We start from the raw sequence: 27712 nt of genomic DNA, 5'->3' as shown, positions 1-27712 counted from the left end.
AGTTAACCTGCCCAAAACAGTGAAAGAAAAAGCTGCTTTTATGTGAACTTCTACAGACTATGAACTTCTGAGCCCTTCCCCTTACATGCTGGGTATAAAACTCTGAAACTCCCTGAATTCGGGGTTCAGGGGATTAATTGATTATAGCAAAAGCTGTGCCCTCTGAACCTGGCTGCAGCCAAATAAAACTGTTTCCTGCTATCTTCAGTGCCTTGCCTCGTTTGTCCCTACAACACTAGAGCAGCAAGAAATGGATTGTTGAATAATCCATGGCTGTTATAATCCTATCCTGTACTAGGCTGGACAACTCTTCAGGTTTGAGCTGTAGGAGAGCAGGGCGCCAGGAGTAGGAAACACCTCTAGGTCATGGCGGAAATCTGCTTCCAACTTCTTATGACCTAGGAGTCAGAACTAGGGAAGTTTTACTCTGTGTCCTCTCCACTGAACTGAGCAGAAGGGTGCTGATCATTCCCCCTCTCTCAGATTCTGGAGCCAACCAGCTCAACACCAAAGGCTCAATTGATCCCGGTAAACACTGTCTATATTGCCCAGCTCAAGGGGTATCCGACTGTCCAGAATATAAGAGAGGGGTGTGCAGGGCAGGAGGATGGAGGCTCCACCCGCAAAGGCAGCAGCATGGTGGAAGCCACCTGTGTCCACTCTCAGACCAAGTCTACTGCAGACACATCTGAAGTGCAGAGTAGAAAGATACCCAATGCTAAAGACAAGGCTTTGGGGCTTACCCTTGTGATCAAGTGGAGTTTTAGGTCTGCCCATGATCTCATCCTCTGTGGCATTCAAGTTCTGGATCAGAAAGTATGTGGTCATTTTCCCTTTACCTTTTACTTCAATTTCACCTCTCTCAATGATTTCAAACCCTTGATTTTCCAGGGCTCTGCACAGAAAGAAAAAGAAAAACAAAGACCACAGGTTGGCTACAGTGCAAGAGGAGAGTCCCGGACCCAGAACACACAGCAGGGAGGAAGGAGGATCCAAGCCACTGGTCAGGGCCTCCCGAGGGGCAAAGGCAGTGGGGAGAAGAGGGAGGTACGAAGGTTGGATGTTCTGAGTAGGGTGCCAAAGAGCAAGAGAGGGCACAGGGAACCCTCCCAAACCCTGATGATCCTCCTACAATGTTCTTCCTCCCAGACATTCCTCACACACACAGCCCCTCTTTTCTACTGACTGCTTGGTTTTCACTCCCAGTACCCCGATTTTGGCTAGATCCCTCTCTGAAACTCCTCATTCAAGATTCAGCATGGCATCTTCTCTCCCACCTCATGAAGCCTTTCTTTCCAGGGTCAGGCTCCTGCCCCTGGGCTCCCATGACCTGCTCGAATTCCCAAAGCAGGAGAATAGAGTAGCCGAAGAGTGGGGAGTCTGAGCCCTGAGCCCTGGAAACTTCCAGGTTCCTCCCCTCCTGACCTACCTAAACCTGGGGCAAGTTATTAGCGCTTTTTATGTCTTATTTTTTTCTCATCTGTAAATAAGAATAATAATAGTACACTTTCATGGAGTCATTGCAATTAAATGAATTAATATACGTAAAAGATTTTAGAATCCAGTGTGGACGATTGGAAATACTCTAGACATTCTGAGTATTATTTTGAGCCTATCTTTATCTTTGTACTTGTCCCACTCTAAAAATATTGAAATGTGAATTTTCTGTCTTCTTCCCCTAGACCAAGGGCCAGCAAACTTTTTCTATAAAAGATTAGATAGTAAATATTTCAGGCTTTGTGGACCATATAATCTCAACTCTGTCTTTGTATCACACTAGCCGTGGACAGTGTGTGATAAGAGAGCATGGTTGTGTGTCAATAAAACTTTATTTACAAGAAAAAAAACCCAAGCCCATGGGGCTTTATAACTTGCTGTTCTCTCCACTAAGCCACATGGACCTTGAGAGCAAAATCTATGTCATAGTGGAAGCTCCACAATCCTGTCTGGCACAGTGTCTTCTGTGAGCCAGTGAAGCATGGAAGGGCAAACAGGAATCTCCTCCACTCCCCCACCCCATGGCTGGTAGACATTCCATAAGTTCTGGAATGAGGGGATGGATGAAAGAAGGCACAGAAAAATGAATGGCTACCTGTAGGCTGTGGGGCTGAGGTGCACTTTGTTGGGAAGCCCATGACTTTCCATCCTAGAGGCTGTGTTCACAGTGTCACCAAACAAGCAGTACCGTGGCATCTTGTCTCCAACCACACCTGCTAGGACTGGTCCAGTGTGGATCCCCACTCGGATCTGCACAGAGAGAACCTCCCTGAAAAGAAACCATCTAATCCTCTTGCTTTTTGCTTTTAAGTTAATGTATTATTTTACATAAAAGGAAAACCACAGCCATTAATGTGTTTAGCTCCATGAATTTTGCCTATGTCCCTAGAACCTCCATCTAAAAACATTCCACAAAGATATAAAATTGTTCCACTATTTCACAGAATTATCTTGTGCTCCTTTCCAGTTAAACTCTTTTCCCCTCCCACTCCCAATAGAGGTAGAGAACTACTTTTTAAAATATCTTTTCCCAAAGATTATTTTGCCTGTTCTGTAATGTCACATACATGTAATCATCTAGTATATGCTATTTTATATCAGGATTTACTTGATCAACATAATTTTGAGATTCATTTATAGGGTATGGATCAGTATTTCATTATTTTTATTACTGAACACTAAAAGTACACCATGGTCCATTTATCCATTCTCCTCTTCACTTGGGTTATTACCAGTTTGGACCTAATATAATTAGGGCTGCCATGAACATTTCTGTACATATATTTTTTGTGGACATATGTTTTCAATTCTCTTGGGTAAATTCCTAGAAGTAGAAATTCCACTTCTGGGTCACAAGGAAATTCCAATTTAATTTTACTCAAAACAAAACAAAACTACCCAATAATTCTCCAGAATTCATTCTCTATTTTCCATTCCTATCAGCAGTGTGACACTGCTCATGGCTCCACATTTTCACCATTTGGTCTTCTAGTTGGTGTGAAATGATATCTCTCTGTGGTTTTCACTTGCATTTCCCTAGCTAATAATGTTAAGTACATTTTGTGCCCATATTATCCATCTGTATACCCTCTTTTGTGGAAAGTCTGTGCAAGGTTTTGCCTGCTTTAGAAATTGTATTGTTTACCAGTTATTGTTAATGTACATGAATTCTATACATATTTGAATATATATATATACATATATATATATATAATTTTTTTCTAGTCTATGGTTTTGTATATTCATTGTGTTTAATAAGCAGAGATTTTAATTTTGTTGAATATATTAATTTGCTTGGGCTGCTATAATAAAATACCACTGACTAGGTGGCTTAAACAGAAATCTTTTTGTCTCATGGTGGTGGGTGCTGGAATGCCAGGATCAAGGCAAGGTCAGGTTTGATTTCTCCTGAAGACCTCTGCTGGTTTACAGACGACAGCCTCTCTCTGGGTCCTCACCTGGTCGGCATCCCTACTATCTCTGTGTCTTCACTTCCTTTTCTTATAAGTACATCAGTCACATTGGATTCACCCTTAGGCCTCATTTTCACTTTATCAGCTCTTTAAACCATGTATCTTCAAACATAGTCACATACTAAGAAACTGAGGTCCAAGACCCATGAATTCTGGGGGATTTTTTTCCTTTCACGTTTAGTACCTTTATGTACTAAGAAATCATTGTCCCAAAGATATGAAACAATCTACTGCATTTCCATCAAGAAGCTTTTATGATTAGCTCGCTAATGTATGTTAAATTATTTTTCATATATGAATCGAGGTAGGATTGAGGTACATTTTTTTCTTTCCATATAATATTCAGTTGTAACAGAACCATTTTTTGAAAAAAAAAAAGATTGTTTTCCCCACTGAATCAATTTGGTGTGTTGACTAAAAATCAATTAATCTTTAAGGCACAGTCTATTTTTGGACACTCTCTACTATTCCAACGATCTATTTGTCTATCTTTCTGCCATTTCTACTTTGTTTATTACTATAGCTTTAGAATAGTTCTTGACATTGGGTAGTGTAAGCCCTATAATTTTATTTTCCATTGACTGAGTTATTTTAGATTCTTTACATTTTCATACAAATTTTAAAATCAACTGGTAAATATTTTCAAAGAAGCCTTCTGGAATTTTTGACTGCTATTCTATCAAATCTATACATCAACTTGGGGACAATGGACAGCTTAATCATATTGATTTTTTTCCAGTTGTGAACATGGTACATTCCTCCATTTAATTAGGTCTTCTTTATTTTCTCTAAGTAATCGTTTGTAGTTATCAGAATAGAGGTTGTGTGTATCTTTTGAAAGATTTAGTCCCATGAATTTAAATAGTTTTTTTTTAATTTTTTATTTCATCTTTCAATTTCCTGTCTTAATGGGAGATCTGGTTTTACAACACATTCCAACAGTGAGCTCTTCAGGGCTGGTTCTCGGGCCAGTCCCACTCTCTGCACCTTGGGAGATTTCTCTCTCTGCCACTCTTCCTTGCCCACCCCCTGCCCCATTTCAGAGGATCATTGTTGTGCAGGTACTACAAAGAATGCCTCAGAGGAATTTCTCTTGGTTCTCACACACTAACACCAGCCCATCCCACAGGCCACTGCCTTGCATTTGGGGAGGACCCCAGGAACTCAGGGATGACGAGGTCTCTCAGCTCTTCCCCTGTCCCTAGCCTTTGGCTGAACAAAGAACTCTATGCACGTGGGGAAAGGCCTATGGGAAAGAGTTGGTGGATGGGTCCAGACTTCGCCTGGCGCTCTATGGGACTGTCAGTACATCTCTAAATCCTTCAAAGCACCTCTTAGAACTGCTGCATATACTCAAGGACCTCAATAAGTGCACATTAAATAATCTGTGAATGAAAGAACAGATCCCAATATGCACTAATTTAAAAACTGTAGAAATGGTAGTTTTCCAAAGGGACATGATTCTGGTTCTTATCCCCAACAGCCTTGAATAAAACCTACATGATATGCTGTTGCTGGTGGGTATTTAACTATGTTCTTACCTTAGAGTTGCTAACATCCTTTCCTGTTTTGTTTTCTTTTTTTCTTGGTAAATCCACCTTAAGAATTACCAGGAGTTCATTGCTTAATTCTTATTGGTATGGCATTATTCTCATCTATACATCTTTCATAAGCACACAAACTTTCGATTTACACAAACAAATATTTTAAGTCATTTTTCTTCAGTGACTTACCTTAGGTCCCTTTAACTAAAGTCCTCATCTCTTGTCTGACCTCCTTATCTCTACTCCCTCTTACCTTCCATTCTGATTTTTATTTATGACATCAGAGATTTTATTCAATGTATATATTATGGTATTGTAGATGTTTTGTTCTTGTGATGGCCTAAAGCCAGCTCTTTTTTTTTTTTTTTTTTTAGTTTTTGGCAGACACAACATCTTTGTTGGTATGTGGTGCTGGGGATCGAACCCGGGCCGCACGCATGCCAGGCGGGCGCGCTACCGCTTGAGCCACATCCCCAGCCCCCCAGCTTTTTCTTAAAAGACTATTGGGGACACTAGATCCGGGACCTACACTATTTCTTAGCCTCCAAATCACAGGAGAGAGCAAGTAGAATATATTTTCAGAACTTCCTACAAAGGGATCATAACTTGGAAAAATCACATCTGACCTTATAATTGGTTTTATTTATTTTTAGTTAACCATTATTTTGAATTTTTGACTGAAATGAGCAGGGGAGGGATCTGGATGTAAAACAGCAAAAGGTACAGCTCCAAGCTAGCTCAGGGGATTAGGATCTGCTCAGTTGACAGAAGAGGACATTTAACTTTTTTCTCCCAAACTGCCCAGATTCTATCATGGTGCTTGGAAGAGCAGCTCCTACAAGAAAGGTGAGCAGATGTCTTGCTAATGGCCACATGGTGGAAGGAACCATTCTCAATATCTATGGCATCCAGGTGCCTGGGCTGCTCACTGAAGGCAGTTTTATGCCTCAGCCTGAGCTCTGAACTGCCACAATTTCCCCAAATAGGAAAAGCTGGCAGTTCAGTAAACCTGAACCACCTGTTGAAATGTCTTCACACACAAAAAAAAAACCCAGGAATTATAAATGAGCTTTCAGGATGGATTGAGCCCTACAAGGAAAGTAGAGAAATGCACTCGGTATCATCCTAAGTTATGCACAGAGGAAGGATGCAGTGAATCACAGGAAAATTCTTAGCATCCCAGCCTCTTCTGAAATTTGGAAGAAACTGAGACTATAATATCCTTACTAATATCTCAGTTCCTTAGGAACATATGCAAGAGAAAAAGAGCTGGGAAAAATTACCTATTTTAATTATTGCAATAGACCCCGTGACCTCCTAAGCAGACCAGAGTTTTGCATGAGATGTGTGGTATTAAGCAAAGTACTCATTTGCTATCTACCTGGATAGGTTCTCCAGTAACAGGATTCATTACTTCTTTTGCAGCAATTCTCATCCCCAGTGCAAAATTAGCCACTCTCTGAGCATGGCTTCCAATAGGCACAGGTACACCACCTACCACCATATAAGCATCACCTATTGTTTCCACCTGCCGAAGGGAAAAGAAAGGGTACTCAGAGGCTTCTCTTTATGCACTACATCAGCCATTTTCCATCTATTTCTGTAAGCAATATATTAAAGCTAGTGACTGCATTCGGGGGTATGAGGAGGATGAGGGGGAAGGTAAGAAGAAATGTGACTTAGGGAACAACCATGAGACAGCCAAAAAGATTTTCTGGTGTTTGCTTTGTTTGTTTGTTTTGATATTGGGAATCAAACCCAGGGCCTTGCTCATGCTAGGCAGGTGCTGTCTCCCTGATTGACACCCCCAACCCCCTTTCTGCTTTCCATGGGAAAAAAAATCCCAGGAGGTTCAGAATCAGGCCTCTGGAGTAGTCATATGATACTATATTAGATAATGTATTATTTGGATATAAATTCTGCTAAATTTTCTAGAAAATTTTCCTAGAAAATAGTGTTTTCCCCTCAGTTGCGCCAGGGGACCATGTTAGCATGGGTACTTCGTGAAAAATCCTAGTAAGATATGATTCCTAAAATACTCCCAATTCTCCTTTATCTCTGCCTCTTCTCCTAACTTGCATTCATACCAAACCCCAGACTAGTGCCTACAGAGAAAAGAATCAAGACTCTGCCTAGCCACAACCCATGCACAACCACCACACCACACAGACACTAACTTTGTAGACCTCGTGGATGCTGGTTAGCCTGTCAAACTTGGAGTACATGGAGTTCAGCATGTTCACTATGTGGATAGGCTCACAGGCAGCACAGATGTTGGTAAATGTCACCACGTCGCTGAAAAGGATGGTGCAGGTTTCAAACTCTCCTGCGATAGAAATGAGAATCCATGAGAGCCTAGGAGAGAGGGTTCTGCCTTCAGGGGCCCTTTTGGAATCAAACCTGCTTGTACCTTGGGGAAGAAGATCTGAGTGACATTGACCTCTCAACAGTCACTAGACAGACACCAACTGAGCACCTGCCACAAGCGCATCTCTTGAGTCTCTGCTGTGCATAGAGATCGTGTGCAGAGAAATGAGCAGACAGAGCCCCTGCCCTGAAGGAGCTCCCAGTGAGTGAAGGAGACATGAGAGTAAGCCAACATTCCCAATAGCATGTGACAGGTACCATGGGATGACAGAAATGTACCCTCCCATGAGAGCCCAGGCTGAGCCTGAGCTCCAGGAGGTTCAGAATCAGGCTGATGGGGACTAATCACCAGGAAGTGGTGCATTCTTCTGTCTTGGTACAGTGTGGTAGCTACCTGTGTCCTCCTAACCTGTGCCCTGCTTTCACTCTGTCCAAACTCATACTAATTTCTAAATGGTCATCAGATTTCCTCTTTTAGTCTGATTTACCCCTCTTTTAAGTCTTAGAACCTTAAATCTTACAACAAAATCCCAAATCCTTACCATGCCCTGCCACAGGGACTCCCTCTCTGTCCCTGCCACTTCTCTGACCACATGTCTTGACACTCTCCCTGTGGTTTACTCCACTCTAGTCTCACTGGCCTCCTTGGGGTTTCTCTAGCATGTTAGGTGCCTCCTGCCTCAGGGCATTTGCACCTCCTCTCTCCTCTGCCTGACATACTCTTCTCAGACATCCACAGGGCTCTTCCCTCCCATCTCAGATGCAACCAACTTAGTGAGAACATTCTTGATCTCCCTGTCTAAAATAACAACCCCAAGACTCTCCATCTTCTCAGCCTTATTACATGCCCCCCATTCCATAAGACCTATGTGTCATGATTTTATAAATAAAATTCTGTATTTAGTTATTATCTGCCTTCCCCATTGGAATATAAACTTCAAAAATTGAGAGACCGTTTCGCTTTCTGCTGTACCCCTAGCACCTAGAACAGGGCCCGACATAGGTAAATGCTCAAAAAATATGTATTAACTGGGTGAATTAATGACTCCTGAAACACAAATTGGTGCCTTTAAGTTATTTATGTCTCTGTAGTATCCCCCCCTTTGTATAACTTCTCTTCTGTTTGGCTTCAGACCTCCCAGTCTCTTTTTCAAATTCTTACCACCCTTCTGATCTTGTTTCACATCTTTTTGCTGGATTCTTAAATTTCCTTCTTAAATATTGGGTGTTCCCTAAGGTTCAATATCCCACCCTCTTCTCACCTTGAACCTTTCGGATGATCTTACCAGCCCTCACGGGGTCCATGATTAGCCATCACCTACACTGAAGCTACTCCCAGACCCACAGCTCCACGCTAGAACTTCCCTTGAGCTCTCCCTACAATCCCTAGCCAGCTGCTGATCACGCTGTGTGAAGCATCCCTCGGACATCTCAAACTCAACAGTTCTAAACTGACCTGATCACTTGCCTTTAGAACTCATCTTTCTGGATAAAGCATCACCAGCCCCCAAGCCGGGTACCTCCGCCTGTCTCTGATCTTCCCTATCATATTGGCATGCTGGCTCCTCACCAGGCTGCCTGGGTTCAGGCTCTGACTGTCTCTGAACTTTACTTTGTCAGGCTCTCAGCCAACCTCCCTCTACACTGCAGCCCAAATGGCCTTTATAAATTCACCACATCACTTCCATTGTAAGAGAAATGAACTCCAATGGCTCCCCACCTCCTGCAAAACAAAGACACTTTCCTTTCCCTTGACAATCCCGATCCATCACTCTGTCTCCTGAGCCTCATCCCTCCTCCCCAGCTTCCTCAGACATCACTTGTCCTTGTCCTACCTTGTCCTGCATCTGGTACTTAATTTCAGGCTGCTTTACCTGGGCTCTGGCCAGACCACTCTCCTGAAGCGCTCTCCCTTTCTTCCCTTGCTGAAATTCAACCCCAAGGCACCTCGAGTGCCACACACTTTCACGAGATGCCTTCACAACTTCATCCTGCCCCCCATCTCCTTCTCTTCTGATACCTGTTTATTATCCATCTCTGTGACATCTGTGTTCCCACTACCCCTGGAAAGAGCTTGTAGAGGAACGAGTATGGCTCTTGGAATCAGACAGACTGAACACGATGTGTTTCCAACTCATAAGCTGGGCTGAATGTCAATGTGCTCAGCTGTACAGAAAGGATGACACCTCCCTTAGAGAAACGTAGAACAGGTTCAACAAACAGCATGTGTAAAATACCTAACACGGTTCCTGGCACAATAATTACTTCTTATTGCACATTCACTTCCTTTCCATTAGCCAGTCCCATCCCATTAATATATTCTACACATATCTGTCAAACCCAAAGGCTGGGAACTCCTTGGGGCCCCTGGATCTGGTACAGCCCAGGGCACTCAGCTCACTGGGCATGGCTGTGAAGGAACACACACCAGGCAAATGAAAAGTGAGTTCAGAGCAAACACATCATTCCTCCCTCCAGAAGGGTCCTCAAAGGTACCCCCTGCTTCAGTTAATGTGTGGATATATTATTTCCTGTTATAGTTAAGGACCCTACTTTTGGACATTGAGTAATGAGGCCAGTCTCAGGACACAGACTAAATTCTTAGAGAACCTAATATATGTGCACGTTGTTAACAAGCATTTTTCTCTACTCCACATTTCACTCTCGTGTGGTTTTTCTTATTTTCAGTGTAGAGGGGAGAGACTGAGGCAATGCAGGCTGAGCAATGGACCCAAGATGGCGCCACTTACAAGTGATGGAGTAGAATTCAACCCCAGATCTGCTCAGCTTCAAAGCCCATGTCCTCAACCCTGAAGGCACACTCTCCCCTGCCCTGAGGTCCCCGTGAAGGGATGCCCTACCTGCCGCCACCTTTTTGCCCTCTTTCAGCTGGTTGGCCACGTGTTGGGGCAGCATGGCATACAGCAGGGTCTCTGTCTTCTTCTTTTCTATGGCCAAGTGCTTGGACAGGACTCGCAGCTCCTCCTTCTTCCTCTCCAGCTGGTTGGACAGCTCCATCTCCGCCAGCCTCTGCTGGTTGAGGAGGATGAGATCCCTGGTGGTGTCGTGGGGGGCAATGTCTGACAGATGCATCTTGCGCTCCTCCAGCTCTTGCAGACTGCGGAGCTTCGGAGAGCACAGGAATATCATGCACCGCAGGGACTCCATCCAGATCATCTGGCCTTTATGTCACGGAGAGAAAGGCAGAAACACAGTCTATCTCCAAGGTGGGTTAGCTGAGTCCTCCAGAGAAGTAAGCCTCACCCACACTGACCACCTTCTAGCCACCGTCAGAGCCATATTCCTGCCTTTTCTGCCAGATGTCTTGAGAATGGTCCATACTCCTGTGTCCACTACCTCATTTCCCCTCTCTCCACAACAGCTCTCTCTGGTTGCTTCTCTACCTTTGAGGTGGCTCATTCATGGCCTCTAAGTTGCCAGCTCCAACACAAGCCTCAGTCTCATCTTTACTCACTCTTCTGTTGGTATTAACCTGAACTTCCTTTTCTTGAGGATTTCTGGCATTGCTTTCTCTATAAAATTTCCCCCTACTTCTTTGAATTTTCCCTCTAGGATTTTGTTTTTTAAATTTCCTTCCTTAAATGTTGGCATTCCCCTGGGGTTGGTCTTGGAATCCTCTAGCATTATACTGTGTAATGGTTTCCACAAGGCTCATGTGGGAGACAGTGCAAGAAAGTTCAGAGATGTAATGATTGGGTTATGGGAACCTCAGCCTAATCAGTGCATTAATAATAAGAAAAGAAATGGAAATGACATTGGATAAGACAATAATTTCTTGGATGTAACCTCAAAAACACAAGCAGAAAAAGAAACAGAGAAATTGAACAACATCAAAATTAAAAACTTCTGAGCACCAAAGGACTCAACAGCATGAAAGGGCAACCCACAGAGTGGGAGAAAATATTTGCAAGTCATATATCTGATGAGGGGCTCATATCCAGAATATATAAAGAAACCCAGATTAAATATAGACAAAACACTTGAACAGACATTTCTCCAAAGAATATGTAGAAATGTCCAATAAGCACACGAAAAGATGCTCAATGTTATAAATTATTAGGGAAATGCAAAACAAGGCTATATAAGATCGCTTCCTATGCATTATGATAGATATTATTTTTAAAAAAAAGACAGAAAATAATAAGTGTTCATGAGGAGGTGAAGAAATTGGACCCCTTGTGAATCACTGATGAGAATGGAAAATAGTGCCCTGTCTACAAAAACCAGTATGGCAGTTCCTCAATAAATAAAAGCAGAGTCACAATCCATGTGATATGTTTCTGGATCATATTTCATTTCTGGGTAGACTCAAAAAACAGAAAAAGAAAAAAAGAAAATAAGGACTTAAAGAGACATTTACATACCCATGTTCACAGTAATACTAGTCACAATAGCCAAATGTGGTCATTCAATAGCCAGATAAATGGATGAGGAAAATGTATATACATACAACAGAATATGATTCAGTCTTTAAGAGGGAAGGAAATTCTGACACATGGAACAACATGGGTAGACGTTGAGGACATGTCAGCGAAATAAGCCAGTCACAAAGGGACAAAGATGGTATGCTCTTCTACTTCTATGAACTACCCAGAGTAGTCAAAACCACAGACCGGAGGTGATTGCCAGGAAATGGGAAAAAAAGAGGCACTAGAAGCTTGTGTGTGTGTGTGTGTGTGTGTGTGTGTGTGTGTGTGTGTGTGCACGCGCGCGCGTGCGTGTGTATTCTATTTATGTCTAAACCAGAAACAGTTGAGGAAAAATATTGTTGAAAAATAAAGCTAAATAGAAATGTCAAAAAAAAAAAAAAAAAAAACTTGCACTCAACCAGAGTCCCTGCCCAGATTTTGGGAGATTGGAAATTTGGCTGGCCTCTTCCCTTTCTGACCAATCCCCCCCAAACCCGCAGGGAGCAAAGGGCTGGAGCGAGTTGTTACCACGGAGTTTGAGTGTGGGCTGATCTTTCCAAGCTTCCGGCATCCTTTCTCTTCGTGTCTTCAGGACAAATTGACTGTTGATAAATTTGCAGATACTGGAAATGTTGAAGGTAACTTGAGGATGAACGATGGAGAAATACTCATCTAATCGAATCTTCTGGGTTTGGAGTCCTGGGACATACTTCTGAATATTCACTCCGGCTTGCTTGACCCTCAGCTATCCACAGAGGAGAGATGTCAGACTGGGGAACACAAAGGAACCTCCACCATAAACTCTCCTTTAGAAATAACATTTGGCCTTGTTTTGTGACTCGCTGGGGAGAAAAGGGGGTCTGTAATGGAATAAACATCACAGATAGTTTTTCTTAATCAAATTTGTAGCTCGTGGCTGGAAGGGAGGCAAGAGGAAAGGAAGGCTCAGCAGAAAAATAACAAAAAAAAAAAAACAAAAAAAACAAAAAACAGGTACAGGAGGCTCTCAACTCGACGCAGTAGTCCTTTCCTCACTCTCTAAGACCTCTCTGGGTCCTTCTGTCTCACTCACTAAGAAAGCAACTAGCAAGTTCTGTAGCACTGGATCTGACACCCAGGCCTGGTGAAGGAGTCTATTGAGGGGGTGGAGACACATCTTGCTGTCTCCAGAGAACACTCAGAAGGGAGCAGTAAAATGGGTATCCTTTACATAAAATGTCCAATGCAGCAGAGTGTTCAGGGACATGTAGCTTTACTAACCACAGGGAATCTACTAGGTGATAGAAATCAGCCTCATCTTTTCACACATGTATCATGAACTTGTATATATTCTACACCCAAAACTTAAAAAGAAAGGGGGTTTCTAAGTAGACCAGAATTTAAAATATTAATAGTGGTAGTAATAATAATAATAATAAGAAGAATTATGCTTTATGACACTGGAGAAAAGTCAAGGTGCATTACTTTATAACCACCAAGTTGTTTCATATAGGGGTATTTTTTTTTAACTCAGTGAATTCACAATTTCTTTGTGAATGAAGAGTCCACTCAAATGAATACGCTTCATAGACTCTGTATTTAGAAGTCAACTGGTAGGTGATGATGATTTAATATATCTATTGGTAGCAATAAATTATCAGAGAAAATCATAGTGGCTAAAAAGCCTTTTTTAAGATCTTTATTTATTTTTGTACTAGGGATTGAACTCAGGAGCATTCAACCACTGAGCTACAACCCCAGCCCTTTTGTTTGTTTGCAGGATCTCAATAAGTTGCTTAGCCTTGCTAAGTTGCTGAGGCTGTCTCTGAATTTACAATCCTCCTGCCTCAGTCTCCCAAGCCACTGGGAATACAGGCATATGCCAACATGCCCAACAGCTGAAAAGCATTTTAACTGATTTTTTGGGGTCAAATCAATTTGCCTACTTGTCCTTTAAATTCACAATCAATTCTGATTTATCCAGAATCAATTTATCCAGAGAAATTTCTAATAATCAAACTTAAAAGGCATGCTCACAACCCCCTCAAAACATGGCAGGAGACCAGCAGAGACCTCTCCCCAACTAAGATGCAGGAAGTCAAGCATGGTAGGACTGAGACATTGAGAGTGGTCCCAAGGATGGTGGGAGATGATGCTTAGAATCACCCAATGTTGCTACTGATGTCTGTGTGCATAGTGAATGCTAGCGTCACTTCTTTTTGCATTTATTTATTTGAATGGTAAACTTTCCCATTCATTCACTAGTTCAAACCTCCTTTCCATATCTACCTAGATGATCCTGAATCCCAGTTTCCAGAAGATGCCACAACCAGAATCCAAGACAATGGTTCTGCCAAGCTAAAAACCCTGGGAACTTAAAAGTCTCCTAAGACTATAAATCACCGCCCCCCCCCCCCTTCCCTGGCTTATTCCCAACCCCACGAGGGAATAGTGCTCTTACTGCTTCATCAAAGATAATATGGAAAGGAAAAGCCTCACAGAACGTCTTTGCTTCAATCCAGAGACTCTCAGGATAAATGGGCTCGAAGGTGTCCCTGAGGTGCCCTGGACACAGAAAGAGAAAGTCCTAATGAGAAGCAGCTCCTGCTGTGGCCCTTGCACAGAGCCCAGCTCAGGACGGGGATAGAATCTTAAGTGTTTCACAGGCAAAGTGTGATCCCCACTCTTTAGCCCAGGCTCCCTCGGCGTCTCCAGATGGCCCCAGCAATTCTTCTTCCAAATTAAAACAAACAGAAAACTTGCTACCAGGTTGAGAAACCCTTCTGCCCCCTGCCAAGTTTCTGCCCGCCGCTCAAGAGTTACTGGGCCAATTGAGTGTGTCTCACCATGAAAACAGAGTCGGCATTGAAATGGTGACAGCCAGACAATGAGTGTGCCCAGCCCAGCATCAGGGACATTTGCCATGGAGCTTTTTAGACTGACAGTTTTGGGTGGCACATGAAAATTTAACCAACAGTCCTATTTGGCAGGGGGTAGAGATTCGAAATGGAGCCTTTTTGATATGAAAATCTCCTAGACAAAGGATGTCAATTGCATGTTTGACTCATTTGCCACGGCTTGAAGGACTCAAAATGCAGCTCTTTGAGCCCTGCAGACCTTCTCCCAGATGCATGTCACCTGACCCTGAGGTCATGATGAGGAGCATCTAGCTCCATTCTTACTGTGCATCGGAGCCCTTGTTCCAGCTCTGGCATTAGGTGCTGGTTTTTAGGCCAGCTTAGTACCCATGGGAGTGCCAGAGAGAGCCTACTACACACATTTTGCAAATGGAAAATTGAGGACCTTATCCAGGGTCATATAGCTCTCAGGGACAAAGCCAGAAATCTTTCTTGGCTCTTGATCCAGTGTCCTTTACATTACTGGATGACCATGGTTATTATACACAGATTTCCAGCCCAGAAACGTGTACCAATCAAGAAGGCCTGGATCCAGAGGAGGAGTTAAGGAAACCCCGTTGTTCTTGACAATAACTCAGCCTCTATCCATCTTCCTCCTCAGCAGTCACCAGTTGGGACTAATTCCAATCCTCTCTCCAGCGGCTTAGGAGAGATGTCTGTGTATTATCCAGATGTATAGTATTACCCAATGGATGGCAAGTTAGTATGATATTTTAAAGTTAAAAAAAAAAAAAAAACCTGACCACTAAATCTAAGCTCTGCAGAAATCAGGGGGCATCAATCACAGAGAACTCGGTCCCATTTGTGCACGGAGGCTGCTTCCCCTGGGAACCAGGCAGTCTTTCTGATCTAAGAGCCGAGGCTAGGAGAACAGCCCACCTACCTTTTCCAAAAGTGACTATACTTCTCACAACATCCCAGTTGGATTTCTTCACAGGACAAACAGAGACACTTAAATATTTTTCCTTCATCCTAAGGAAAGCTGCCTGAAGAGCCTGCAGAGAGAGAAGCACAGGTGCCCAGTCACATGACTAGAGATGCACAGCCCCATTTGCTGTGATGGGGCCCATCTGTACAGTAGAACAGTGTCCATGGCTGGTGGGACAGTGCGAGGTTTGTGACATCAATGCTACCAAGATTTTTTTTTTAATCTAGTTAATCCTCATATTGTTTCTCTACCAAAGGCAGCAAGAGCGATTTACATCTCAAGAGGAGACCAGGGTGATATCTGGCTGTGCTTCCGGAATCACAGACTTATCTGGATATTTGTACCAGAAACATGGACAGAGAGAGTTGTTCTCCTAATATATATGGTACCTAAACTGGCAATGATCATCTTATGAGTTGCAGTTGAGGTGACCAAGCACAGAATTTGAGTGGACTTTGGGTCTGTGACTAGCATTGAAGAGGTGAAGTCAACTTATTTAAGGAGGATTGTAAAGTAAGCCAAACTTCAAAGCCTTTATCCTGGCATTTTTATGGGTGAACATATTTCCAGGCAAAGGTGCATGGCAGAGAGTCTCTGATATCCAGTTACAGTTAACCCAGCAGTTCTCAACACCCACCCTGGGGACATTGGTAATGCCAGGAGGCTTTTGGTTGCCACAACTGAGAGGGCAGGGTTCTACTAGCATATAGTGGGTGGACATGGGAAGCTGCTTCACATCCTGTAATGCAGAGGACAGCCCATCACAACAAAGAATTTTCTAATCCAAAAGTTCAGTAGTTCTGCACCTGGTGGCACAGGTCTGCCATCCCAGCTACTCAGGAGGCTGAGGCAGGAGGATCACAGGTCCAGGCCAGCCTGAGCCACTTAGTGACAACTGTTTCAAAATAAAATAAAATAAGGTACTGGGGATGTAGCTCCGTGGCAGAGTGCTTACCAGAAGTGTGAGTCCATGGATTCAATCTCCACTATGACAAAAACAAAAACAAAAAACACCCTGCCTCAACTCCACTATTAGAAGGTCCAGTTGGTTGTGTTGTTTGCATAGATGGTGCCAAGACCGGTATCTCTACTTGGGGAGAATTTTGCTTTCTGAATACACCACAAACCCAGTACCTCTTGCTCTCTTCTGATGTCCTCACCATCCTGCAACCCATTTGGTTTTGCCCTCCTAGTCTGCCTGCGAGTCTTCTGTACAACCAGAAACACAACATGCTCTTTTTTCCCTGTCCTCTCCACTTCTTCATTCACATCAAGGATATCCATGGTCACGTCCATGTCAAAGAAGTCCTTAGCCACAGCCTCAATGATACCTGCGGCAGAAGGACACTTAGCGGTTAGGGATGGCAGAAGGCAGTGTGTCAACAAACATCAACCAAAAATCCAGTCATACAACTTCTGATGAATTTTCCAGGGTTCACAAAGCCCAGGACCTGCCTCAAGACATACAGCATATGACAGATGAGTAAAATAGAAGTACTTAGAGATTTAATTTGTCCATGCCTGGATACCAAATATATCCTGCTGTTCCCATTTCTAGTTCAGCATCTCTTCGTTTGGTTTTTATTTCAGGAAGGCATGTAACCTCCTTAAACAAACAAACTAAAAATAATGTATGCAAAATTCGGTTGTAAAATGGGCCAAGGACCTGAACAGACACTTCTCAGAGGAGGACATACAATCAATCAACAAGTACATGAAAAAATGCTCAACATCGCTAGCAGTCAGAGAAATGCAAATCAAAACCACCCTAAGATACCATCTCACTCCAGTAAGATTGGCAGCCATTAAGAAGTCCAACAACAACAAGTGCTGGCGAGGATGCGGGGAAATGGGTACACTTGTTCATTGTTGGTGGGACTGCAAAATGGTGCAGCCAATTTGGAAAGCAGTATGGAGATTTCTTGGAAAGCTGGGAATGGAACCACCATTTGACCCAGCTATTCCCCTTCTCGGTCTATTCCCTAAAGACCTAACAAGAGCATGCTACAGGGACACTGCTATATCGATGTTCATAGCAGCACAATTCACGATAGCAAGATTGTGGAACCAACCTAGAAGCCCTTCAATAGATGAATGGATTAAAAAAATGTGGCATTTATACACAATGGAGTATTACTCTGCAATAAGAAATGACAAAATCATAGAATTTGGAGGGAAATGGATGGCATTAGAGCAGATTATGCTAAGTGAAGCTAGCCAATCCTTAAAAAACAAATGTCAAATGTCTTCTTTGATATAAGGGGAGTAACCAAGGACAGGGTAGAGACGAAGAGCTGGAGAAGAAGAATAACATTAAACAGGGATGATAGGCGGGAGGGAAAGTGAGAGTTAAGGGAAATTGCATGGAATTGGAAGGTGAGCCTCAGGCTTATACACAATTACATATAAGAGGAAAGGAGGAGTAGGAGAAAAATTATATAAGTGGAAGAAACGATTTATAGTAGAGGGGATGGAGAGAGAGAAGGGGAGGGGAGGGGAGGGGAGAGGTGAGGGGACAGTGGAGAATGGGATAGACAGCAGAATACATCAGTCACTAGAAAGGCAATTTGTAAATCAATGGAAATGTAACTGATGTGACACAGCAATCTGTATACGGGGTAAAAATGGGAGTTCATAACCCACTTGAATCAATCTGTGAAATATGGTATATTAAGAACTATGTAATGTTTTGAACAACCAACAATAAAATAATAAAAATAAATAAATTTTAAAAAATCGGTTGTAAAAGCATTAAGAATCATGTTTGCAAAGTTTTCTTTGGGAATCTATCCCAGGGTTAAAGTACACAGTGTGGAGAAAGGATGTGTGAAGATGTTCATCACAGTCTTGTTTACAATAGCAAAAGATTAGTATTGATGAAAAAATGCAGCAATAGAGGGCTAGCTAAGATAACTACAATATGCAATATCATTCATCCATTTAAGACGTGGCCATGTGAAAACATGGAAGCATGCTTTTTCTACCATGCTCAATTTTTTTTTAGAAAGAGCCAATACAAAATAGTATATATATATATATATATATATATATATATATATATATATATATATCATAATTATGTAAACACCTGCATAATTCAAAACGTTCAACAAAAATAAAAATTATTCTTTCTTTTGGCATTTTGGAAACTTATTTAAAAAGCTCGAGGGCTTTGGAAATAATGATCAAGATGACATGGAATCAGATATGAGAAGGGACAGAGCTCCCAGCCCACATCTGGCTTGTGGCTGTCCTAGAGAGTTTGTGGGCAGATTTCCTTCTTCCAGAGGCCTCAGAACTAAGCCACTGCCTACCTGGTACGATGTGGCACAGACCACGCCTGTCTGAGTAGTAATGCAGAAGCATTTCTCCATCCGTCCCTCTCTCCACACGAAACGATGGTGCGTTCATCTCCTAATTAGAAGACACAACACGATTCTTCCCAGGGAAAATAAATTGTTTAAGCTATGACGTCAAGTCTCTGGGAACAGGACTTTCCGCCATAGCATGCAGAACTATATCCCGGCCTCTTTCCAGTCACACAATACCGACCACGGTTTCTCAGCTCCCATGTATCAGGAATTTCCTTCTGTACCCAATTCCCTAAACAGCATTTTATGGCAACTGTTGTCTCCATTTTCAAGAGGAGGAGCCTGAGGACCAAGGAAGTTAAACCTAGATGAACAGAACAATGGACCACCCCCAGATTGAGCCTTTGTCATGTGCCAGGCCTCTTCTAGCTGCATTCCAAGGGGTGCTGGCCAGAAGGCACCAGAAGGCCTCTGTGAGTCTCTGTAGACCTTGGCCTGTGACTAAGTGACCAAGGGCCTCTTCACTCACAGAAAGATCAAGGGGCTCAGAGGAATCTGCAAGTGAAACGAATTAATGAGTTTCTTGCTGTGGTATCAAATCGCACATTTGGAAAACAGAACCCTGAGGGAGACATCAGAAAAACTTCTCTTTCTTCAGGAATGAGTGTTGACATTCACGTATGCCCAATCTCATGAAGGTGAGATACGTCTTGGGAATGAAAGGTACACACTTTGCCTGGAGAATTTGCTGACAGAAGCAACCGTCTCTCCTGCTTCCCCCACCCTCTTCTAATTTTTCACTTCGAGACAGGGTCTTGCTAAATTGCTCACAGCCTCCCAAATTTCTGAGACTGGTTTTGAACTTGAGATCCTCCTGCCTCAGCCTCCCGAGTCTCTGGGACTACAGGCATGTGCTACCATGCCCCGCTCTCCTGCTTGATTAGCAGGCAACTCAGCACCCTGGACTCACAGCTTTTGGTCTCAGAGAGGGATGAGATGAAGAAGGTGGATGTGTTTTTTATGAGATCTTTGTCCTGTTTCCTAGTAGAGGGTTGCTAGTTAAAATGTTTTTTTTTTTTTGCCTTTCCAAATAAATTTCCATATTCCCAAAAGTATGTATATAGATAAAAACATTTGTTGGTATGTGTGTTTATTATATCATTACCAAATCTAAAGAGGATTTGATGAAGTATGCATAAAGAGGAAATTAAAAGTTCATTTAAAAACTATATCCAAATTCTACAGTGAAAGTAAAGCAATTCAGTACAGAGGGGCTGAAATAGAGATCCACGTGCTCCTGCCAACATCCCCCTGAAGCCATCTCCAAGCCAGACCTCTTCCCAGACATTTCCAGAAGTTCATGCTTTTGGTTCTTATGGTTGATGTCTCCAAGTTTCTAAATAATGCAGTTATAGTTTTACTTATTGATTAACATAAAACATTTTTTTAAAAATGGAGAATAAGGCAAAGGAAAAAATGATGCCAAGCAGCCGAAAGCAAGGCCTTTTTCAGACAGACGTGGCTGGGTGTAGGTTATTGCTCAACCACCCACAGTATGGGTGAGTTTGGAGAGTGTCTTGACCCTTCTGGGCCTCAGTTTTCTTATTTGTATAGTGGGGAAAATAAGAGTGCTTAATCTTACAGGCGTTAAGAGGACAGTTCATTTAGTACAATAATTACCAGTCAATGAAGGTTAGCTAAAAAATAACAAGACTGGGGATGTGGCTCAAGCGGTAGCGCGCTTGCCTGGCATGCGTGCGGCCCGGGTTCGATCCTCAGCACCACATACAAAGATGTTGTGTCCGCCAAAATAAAAAAAATAATTATTAAAAATTCTCTCTCTCTCTCTCTCCTCACTCTCTCTTAAAAAAAAAAAAATAACAAGACTAAAGGCACAGTTTTAACCAGGGATGTGTTCCTTAAAGTTGGAATCATTTTATTTATTTTTGCCTAAAGAGACAATCTTTAATCCTTTGTCTAGTATAAACCACTATATAGCTATCAGGTATCATTGCATAAAGTTCATCCTAACTTGTGTGTTATAGCAATTTAATATTTTATTTATCCGATTATAGGCTAAATGTCCTGACATACCCCAGAGAGGTTCTAGTCTAATACTTCTCTATTAGTATGGTTTTGGCATATGTGGGGTAAGAGGTGGTTAACTAGTATAGGAAGGGTATCAGTGTTGGGTATAAAAATCACAGCCATGGGACTTCAGAATCTCAATTCCTTTCACTCTCATTCATGAAAGTGAGAGTAATATCAAGGAAACAATATCTGAAACAGTAAAAACATTCCATAATATTTTTATTTAATAAATAAATTAAATATTGACACCTCCAGAACCATGACTCAATATATTAACCAAATTTCAGGTGATATTAAAAATATTATGGAAGTTTATTAAAGGATCCTAACTGTATTTCTTTCTATTCTAATAGTTGTGCCTTTAGCTAAGAAACCTGATAGAAAGTTGCCATGCAAATTATCAGACTTTTAAAACTGTTCCTATTGAACAGAAAGAAAGAAAAGGAGAAGAAAGAGTTGCTTATGAAATGCCTGTTCTGAGCCCATCATAACACTAAGGACTTTTATATGCTCTCTCTTTTAATATGCCCAACTCTATGAGGTAGGTTATTTATTCCTATTTCCTTTTTGTCTTTGTGTCTAATGACTTAAAAATTGTTTAGTACATACTAGGTGCTAATTAAATAAATTTAATTAAATAAATAAGTGGGCAGCAACTTGCCCGGGATCACACAGCTGGTAAGTCGCAGTTCTGCTCAGACAGTGACATCTGGCCTCATTGCCCAGACTCTTTCCACTCCCACCACCTCAAGAAGTTCATGTGACAACAATAGAACAGGCTCACAAACTCACTCTTCCTGAAGTAGGATGTTTCCAAGCCTCTGATTACTTATTCAAAATATAGAGAAAATAACCTTTTTCCCCCAATTTTACAGATACGTACAAGTGCACATAATAGTGACGTGCTTTAATATACATAACGTTTTTATCCTCATGACAACCCTGCAAAGGTTGTCACTATGAACGCTAAGTCTAGAAATAGTGACGAGGTTGGTAAAGTAAAGGTGTCCTAAAAATAAAATATTTTACATAAAATAAGAAACTGTTATCATGCTATGTGAAATGCTACTTGATCGTTTCCATAAAGTACTTTGTCTAAAGAAAAAAAAAAAGGTGGTGGTGGGGGGTCTAGGCATTTGAATTTCCAATGATCTCTCCAAAGAAGAAAAGCAAGGCACGAACTCCAGAAGGACCTATCCCAGAAGGGAAATTAGTTTCTTAACACCTCCGTCAGTCACCCCATGGGTTAATCAGAGTTGGATGGTTTCCGATTCTGGCTCTTGGCCCTGTCTTTCCTTCTGATACTTGAATAACACGAATCTGGCTGCATAAGCTATTTATCAGCTCCATCCAGACCAGGAAACCTTAGGAGAGATTTTGCAAATCCACTGAAACCTGATTGTTTTCCAGTCTTTGTTGCCATTGTGATCAGCCTCCTAGATTGAATTCCAAGCCAGCTCTACTGCAGAGGCCTTCCCCCATCACAAAAAACTGTACCTCTCTCTCTCTCTCTCTCTCTCTCTCTCTCTCTCTCTCTTTTTTTTTTTTTTTTTTTTTTTTTTTTTTTTTTTTTTTGGGCCAGGCAGTTTATAAAGGTGGCCAACAGGTATTTATTTTCCTTTTCTTTCCCATGAGAACTCTTGTACCAGGGACCAAGGGTTCTGCAGTGCAACAGACAAGCAGCAGTTCCCTTCCACCCACTCTTCTTTGCAGGGAGGGAGGAGATGGCTCAGAATTTGCTTCTTCTCAGGATCACCAAGATTACCAGGCCCAGGTGGTCTTACCTGGTAAGAGAGTGCAAGGTAACTGTGGAGGGCATCCAGGTTTTCAATAAACTCCGTGAGATTTCCTCCCAGGGTCCTCAGCATTCTGTCATAGCCAGACATCTTACAGAATTTAAAGAAGTATTCTCCAAAGAGTTTCAGAATGGCTTCCATGGACACACCTGTGAAATCCAAAGCATACCCTGCCATAAAGTCCCTGCAAGGTGTTCGTCCTCCCTTGGTATTCATTTATTTTCAAAGTGTCCAAATCCTGGCTCTGTGAGACTTTCTGAGCCACCATCCAAGTCTTCACCTTCCTCATCAGTGAAATGTCATCAATAACGTCAATGTCATGAGGCCCTTGTGAGGAGCTCAGTGCAATCCTGGAACCTTCTGGGTGCTCATTAACCATGAGTTCTTTCCAACCCCACCCAATCCCAGTCTTTTTCATGACATCCATGGCAAATATTTTCCTATGGTCCAGGAGGGGATTCAGAGCTATTGTTCCCCCTTGACCACTGCCTCCAGTGGTCAGGTCAAGGGCACAGAGCAGCCCTCTGCAATCTTTTCTACCACTCCTACATCTTCAAATACATGGTCTAAAGTGCAAAGTTCAGCTCTTATAAATGGCTAATGTAGCAGTGCAAAATCAATTCCACCAAAGTTTTTATCATAATTTACCCAAAAGATGATAACAAACGCCTGCAAAGACTCCCTCTCTCTCTGGGCCTCACCAGATCATGGTTGCCCTTCAACATTCAGTTTTCACATCACATTCTCCACGAAGATCTGTCTGAATATCCCATGTCCTGCTGACTTCACTTTTCCTAAATGTTGCACTTTTTCCCTCCTATTTCTAGGGTTAGGCAGCAACCTCGCCTTCCATGTTTTCTGAACTGGACACAAAGTGGGTGCTTGATGAATTTCTGGGGTTGGGTTTGCTGCACCAGGTGAGAAATGCTGCCCACTTCTCCCACTCCCCACCTGTACTGTTTGTGTAGTAAATAGTTTTAAAGAATAGTCCGTAGTTCCTGCAGCACCCATTGTCAAAGTTATTTTACCAATGCTTGTCAATTTCTTGGAAGGTAGATAATGTTATTTTCATGTCCCCCTTTTTCCACATGAGCCCATTAAGGTTAAGTCATCTTTGTGAATTGCAGAGACCAGATTTGCTGAAGAGGCTATAAATCTAGAGTCAGTGCCTCCTTCTACTATAACCCACAGTCTTTGGAGTAGCAGTTAGGGAAACAAGTGTCTCCCCAAGGCAATGGCTACCTATGGACTGTCACCATTGGCAAAGGAGGAAGGACATCTATTCATCCTACTGACCTAGAGCTCCTGGAAGGAACACTCTTACTTATGGTGGACTTGGGACTCATGTGCATGCTAGGGGCCAGGGAGAAGGTCCAGAATACTCAAATTTATAGGATTCACAATTCCTCTACTGCATATGAAATCATGTTAGTGTTTCATATGCTTATGAACTCTAGGATGCTAGCTGGATCTGGAACTCACAACAAGGGGACTTCTAGGTCTGCTGAGCTCTCTGGAACTGGGTCATACAAAGGGACAGGGGATGAGAGGAGTCCTGAGCACTTTTCAGCCTGTCCTGGCTTCCTAAGATGGAAGCCAGGAACAGCAGTTTCTCTACAGTTCTTTGTCCTTAGCTAGACCTCTGAGCAGATAATTGTTCTGTAATCCGAGCAGGACAAAGTCCCCACTGAGTTGGTCTGGTCTTGTCTGACTGAGTTATATACATATTTTTCACAATTTGTTAGCTGCATCTGTATCTAGATAAAGCTTGGGATGGTAGGGTGGGAGGTGGTCCTGGCCTCCATTGCATCCTTTGTTTGGGGTCCATCCTAGCTGGATGCAGGCAGGCTTGTCGACACCAGGAGCCATGCCAACTCTTAAGTTAACTGACATAAATTCTACTCAGGTTCTTTCCAATACTTCTGAATTCCTGGAAGAACTCCTGAAAAATAAATGAACAGGTGGGAAATTGTTCCTTCCCTTCTCCTTCCACCTTTCCTTTCCTTTCCTTTCCTTCTAAATCTAGCTTATTCTGGCTGGGAAAAACGAAAAAGAAAAACAGCTGTTCCTTACAGCCGGCAGCCTGGAGCTCTGAACAGGTGCATCCTGTTACCCACCAGGAAAAGCCCAGGTCCCTAAAGCCTTCCTTCTCCCCGGGACCTCTCCCAGGAGGACCAGGCTGTGTGCAGGCCAAGCAAAGTTATGTTCAAGTGACAGTGGCAGCTTTGTGTAGAAAAGCTGCCTGCTTGACTTTTCTTTTATATCTGAAAATTTACAAAAATCCATGAAGCTGCTCGTTCCAGACCCTGGTTATTTTGTTTCTGGGCACCCAGCTCTGTTAACAGGAAAGGACATCTGGCTGAGAGACTAACTGTTCCTTAAACAACAATCTTGGGCTCGGGTGTGGTGCTTTCCATCTGTGCTGGGTTTGGGGCTGCTGCTAGGATTCTTGGTTCAGAATGCTTGTCCAGCACAGGACAAAGGCCTGTTCTTAAATTCAACACCTGTCTTGTTTTTTTGATACGGTTTCACCTCAGTGAATTTAGAATTCCAAGGGCCTCCTAAGTCACAGGGTGTCAGGGACATATTGAAAATGATAAGAAAATGCAAGAACAAAATCAGCACACATCTGAGGTGCTTTAAAATGTTATTTGATAGTGCAAGAGAAAATCCATAGTAGGCATAGTTTTCTACCTTTTGTGTAAGAAAGAAAGGGAAATAGAGAAATGTGTATCTATCTGCTTATTTGTGCAAAATTAAACAACAGAAGAATAAACCAGGAGCTATGAAGATTGGCTACCTATGGGATTTTGGTGGGAATGGGATGGAAAAACTGTGATGGGGGATGCTACTTCTCTGAACATAACTTTGAATAGTTTGGCTTAAAGAATCATGTTAATGTTTCATATGCTTAAAATAAGCAAGATCAATAAGGAGAGGGAAAAACCCTAAGAAGGAATACAAACAGAAACAAATTAACAGAAAGATATTTCAGACTGAACAGTTTTGAATAACACAAATACCCAGGGGAAAAAAAGTAACCTGTTAATATTTGAACACAGTATTTAGATTGCTTTGTCCCCAGGCCATAGACAAAAAGAATGTGAACAAATATTTAATTGGAGTTCAGCTTTCTTCCATCATTTAGGTTAACAATTCTGAAAATACTTCCTGAATATTCAAGAACTGAGCATATAAGTAAACATCTTAGAGCCAGTGGGAGACAGATTTCTCCCTGAGAAAGTGGTTACAAATAGGAGAAGAGAAAGAACCCCGCAGTGTTGAATTAGAAAAAAATTAACATAATAAGACCACACAATTCATCATGGTATAGATAGAGATAGATGATAGATAGATAGATAGATAGATAGATATGTATATTAGCATCTGTTTTCCAAGTCTGTTTACTGAGAGAGCCTGAAAGTAGTGACACCTCGGTCGTGATGAGCTCACCTAGCAATCAGATATTGGTCCTTAAGTACCACTCTGCCAAAAGAAGCCATTTCTCTACTTAGAGAAATGGGGCATGGTGGAAAGAATGAGATGAACCTATACCATTGTTTCATTCCAGAAAATAAAGAGGAGATCAAAGAATGATAGGGACATATCAAAAGGGCACAGGGGCCAATTGAAAGGGATTCCCACTAACTAAATCTTGGAGAATTTGAGCATCAAAATAAATAGTGAAAGTAAAGGATTGCAACCTATTTTTTTAAAAAATTAAGTTTCAAGAGTCTTGCTTATTTAAATTGATATAAATAAACTCGGGAGGGAGAAAATTCTTCCTTACAGAATTCCAACTAACAAATGCAAGAAATTCTGTACTTAGAATATAACCATTTTACCAACATCATAAGTATTGACCCAGATAAAAATCATAACTGAATACGAAAATCCCAGAAGAAGAGGTTTGAAAAGCAGTACGATATTTTCATTGTCTGAATTACAAAGGGAAAAATAGTAATTTTACAGTGGAGCAAGCTGGCAGATTCCACTTTCACAGAGTGATCAATGTTGACAGTAATAATAGGACAGCTCAATGATGAATTGGGAAGGATCTCTTCTGAGCCAGGCACACTGGTGGATACCTGCAGTCCCAGCAACTCAGGAGGCTGAGACAGGAGGATCATAAGTTTGAGGTCAGCCTCAGCAACTTAGTGAGACCCTGTCTCAAAATAGAAATAATAAAAGGGATTATGGTTATAGCTCAGTAGTTGAGTATCTCAGGTTCAAGCCCCCAGCACCACAAAAACAAAAGAGAAAAAACAAACAAAAAAGACCACTTCTGTGGTCTTTCTACTAAGAAAGCATAATTGAAATTATATTATGAGAAACTATTAAATAATCAACTTTAAATAAATCCTGAATGAAGGAACATGCTACCAAATAGCTGAGCAGAAGCTCCCAAAGATATTAATGTTATAAAATACAGAGATTCTGGAACACATCTAGGTTAAAGAACAATGAAAACACATGACAATTGGCATCATTCAAGTTTTCTTCTGTTTTAAAGGACATATGTGTCAAGTGGGGAAAATACTCCATAAAGTCTGTAGATTATTTCATAGAATCATATCAATGCCCATTTCCTGAGTTTCATGTTGTACTGCAGTTATGTAAGATATTTTTTTTTTACCAACAAAGAAGCATCATGTCTGTAACACAGTAACAATTTGGGGAGGGGAGATGGATTATAGATACAGATATGGAACAAAGACAGAGCCAATATGGTTAGATGCTAACATCTGGGAAACACGGATGGAAAAGTATATGGGAATTCTTTGTGCTATTCTTACAAATCTTTTGCGGGTTTGAATTTATGTCAAAATGAAAAGTTTTTGCTGATTGCCCTGAAAAGACCTTAGGAAATCTTATATA

The 27712-nt window shown here is 41.9% G+C and overlaps 1 protein-coding gene across 1 annotated transcript in view; it reads right to left on the bottom strand.

Annotated features, from left to right (window-relative positions):
* Window positions 1-294: 294 nt before the first annotated feature.
* The window catches only part of LOC308646671 (guanylate cyclase soluble subunit beta-2-like), a gene marked incomplete at its 3' end in the record, with an annotated part of 45645 nt that continues 18227 nt past the window's right edge, over window positions 295-27712 (bottom strand). Inside the window, exons 3-14 of the mRNA XM_081289925.1 lie at window positions 22823-22983; window positions 18951-19050; window positions 16771-16967; window positions 15592-15703; window positions 14252-14355; window positions 12340-12556; window positions 10243-10563; window positions 7192-7340; window positions 6396-6542; window positions 2093-2247; window positions 744-895; window positions 295-398 (exon numbers count right to left, since the gene is read on the bottom strand). Of these exons, the coding sequence (XP_081146051.1) occupies window positions 295-398; window positions 744-895; window positions 2093-2247; window positions 6396-6542; window positions 7192-7340; window positions 10243-10563; window positions 12340-12556; window positions 14252-14355; window positions 15592-15703; window positions 16771-16967; window positions 18951-19050; window positions 22823-22983 (1919 nt within the window). The remainder of the gene's footprint in view (window positions 399-743; window positions 896-2092; window positions 2248-6395; window positions 6543-7191; window positions 7341-10242; window positions 10564-12339; window positions 12557-14251; window positions 14356-15591; window positions 15704-16770; window positions 16968-18950; window positions 19051-22822; window positions 22984-27712) is intronic.

Source organism: Spermophilus citellus, assembly GCF_964194105.1.
Source record: "Spermophilus citellus genome assembly, chromosome: 1".
Classification (NCBI taxonomy): Eukaryota; Metazoa; Chordata; class Mammalia; order Rodentia; family Sciuridae; genus Spermophilus; species Spermophilus citellus.
The sequence above is the reverse complement of the archived record's forward strand: the minus strand, read 5'-3'. Positions and strand labels throughout refer to the sequence as shown.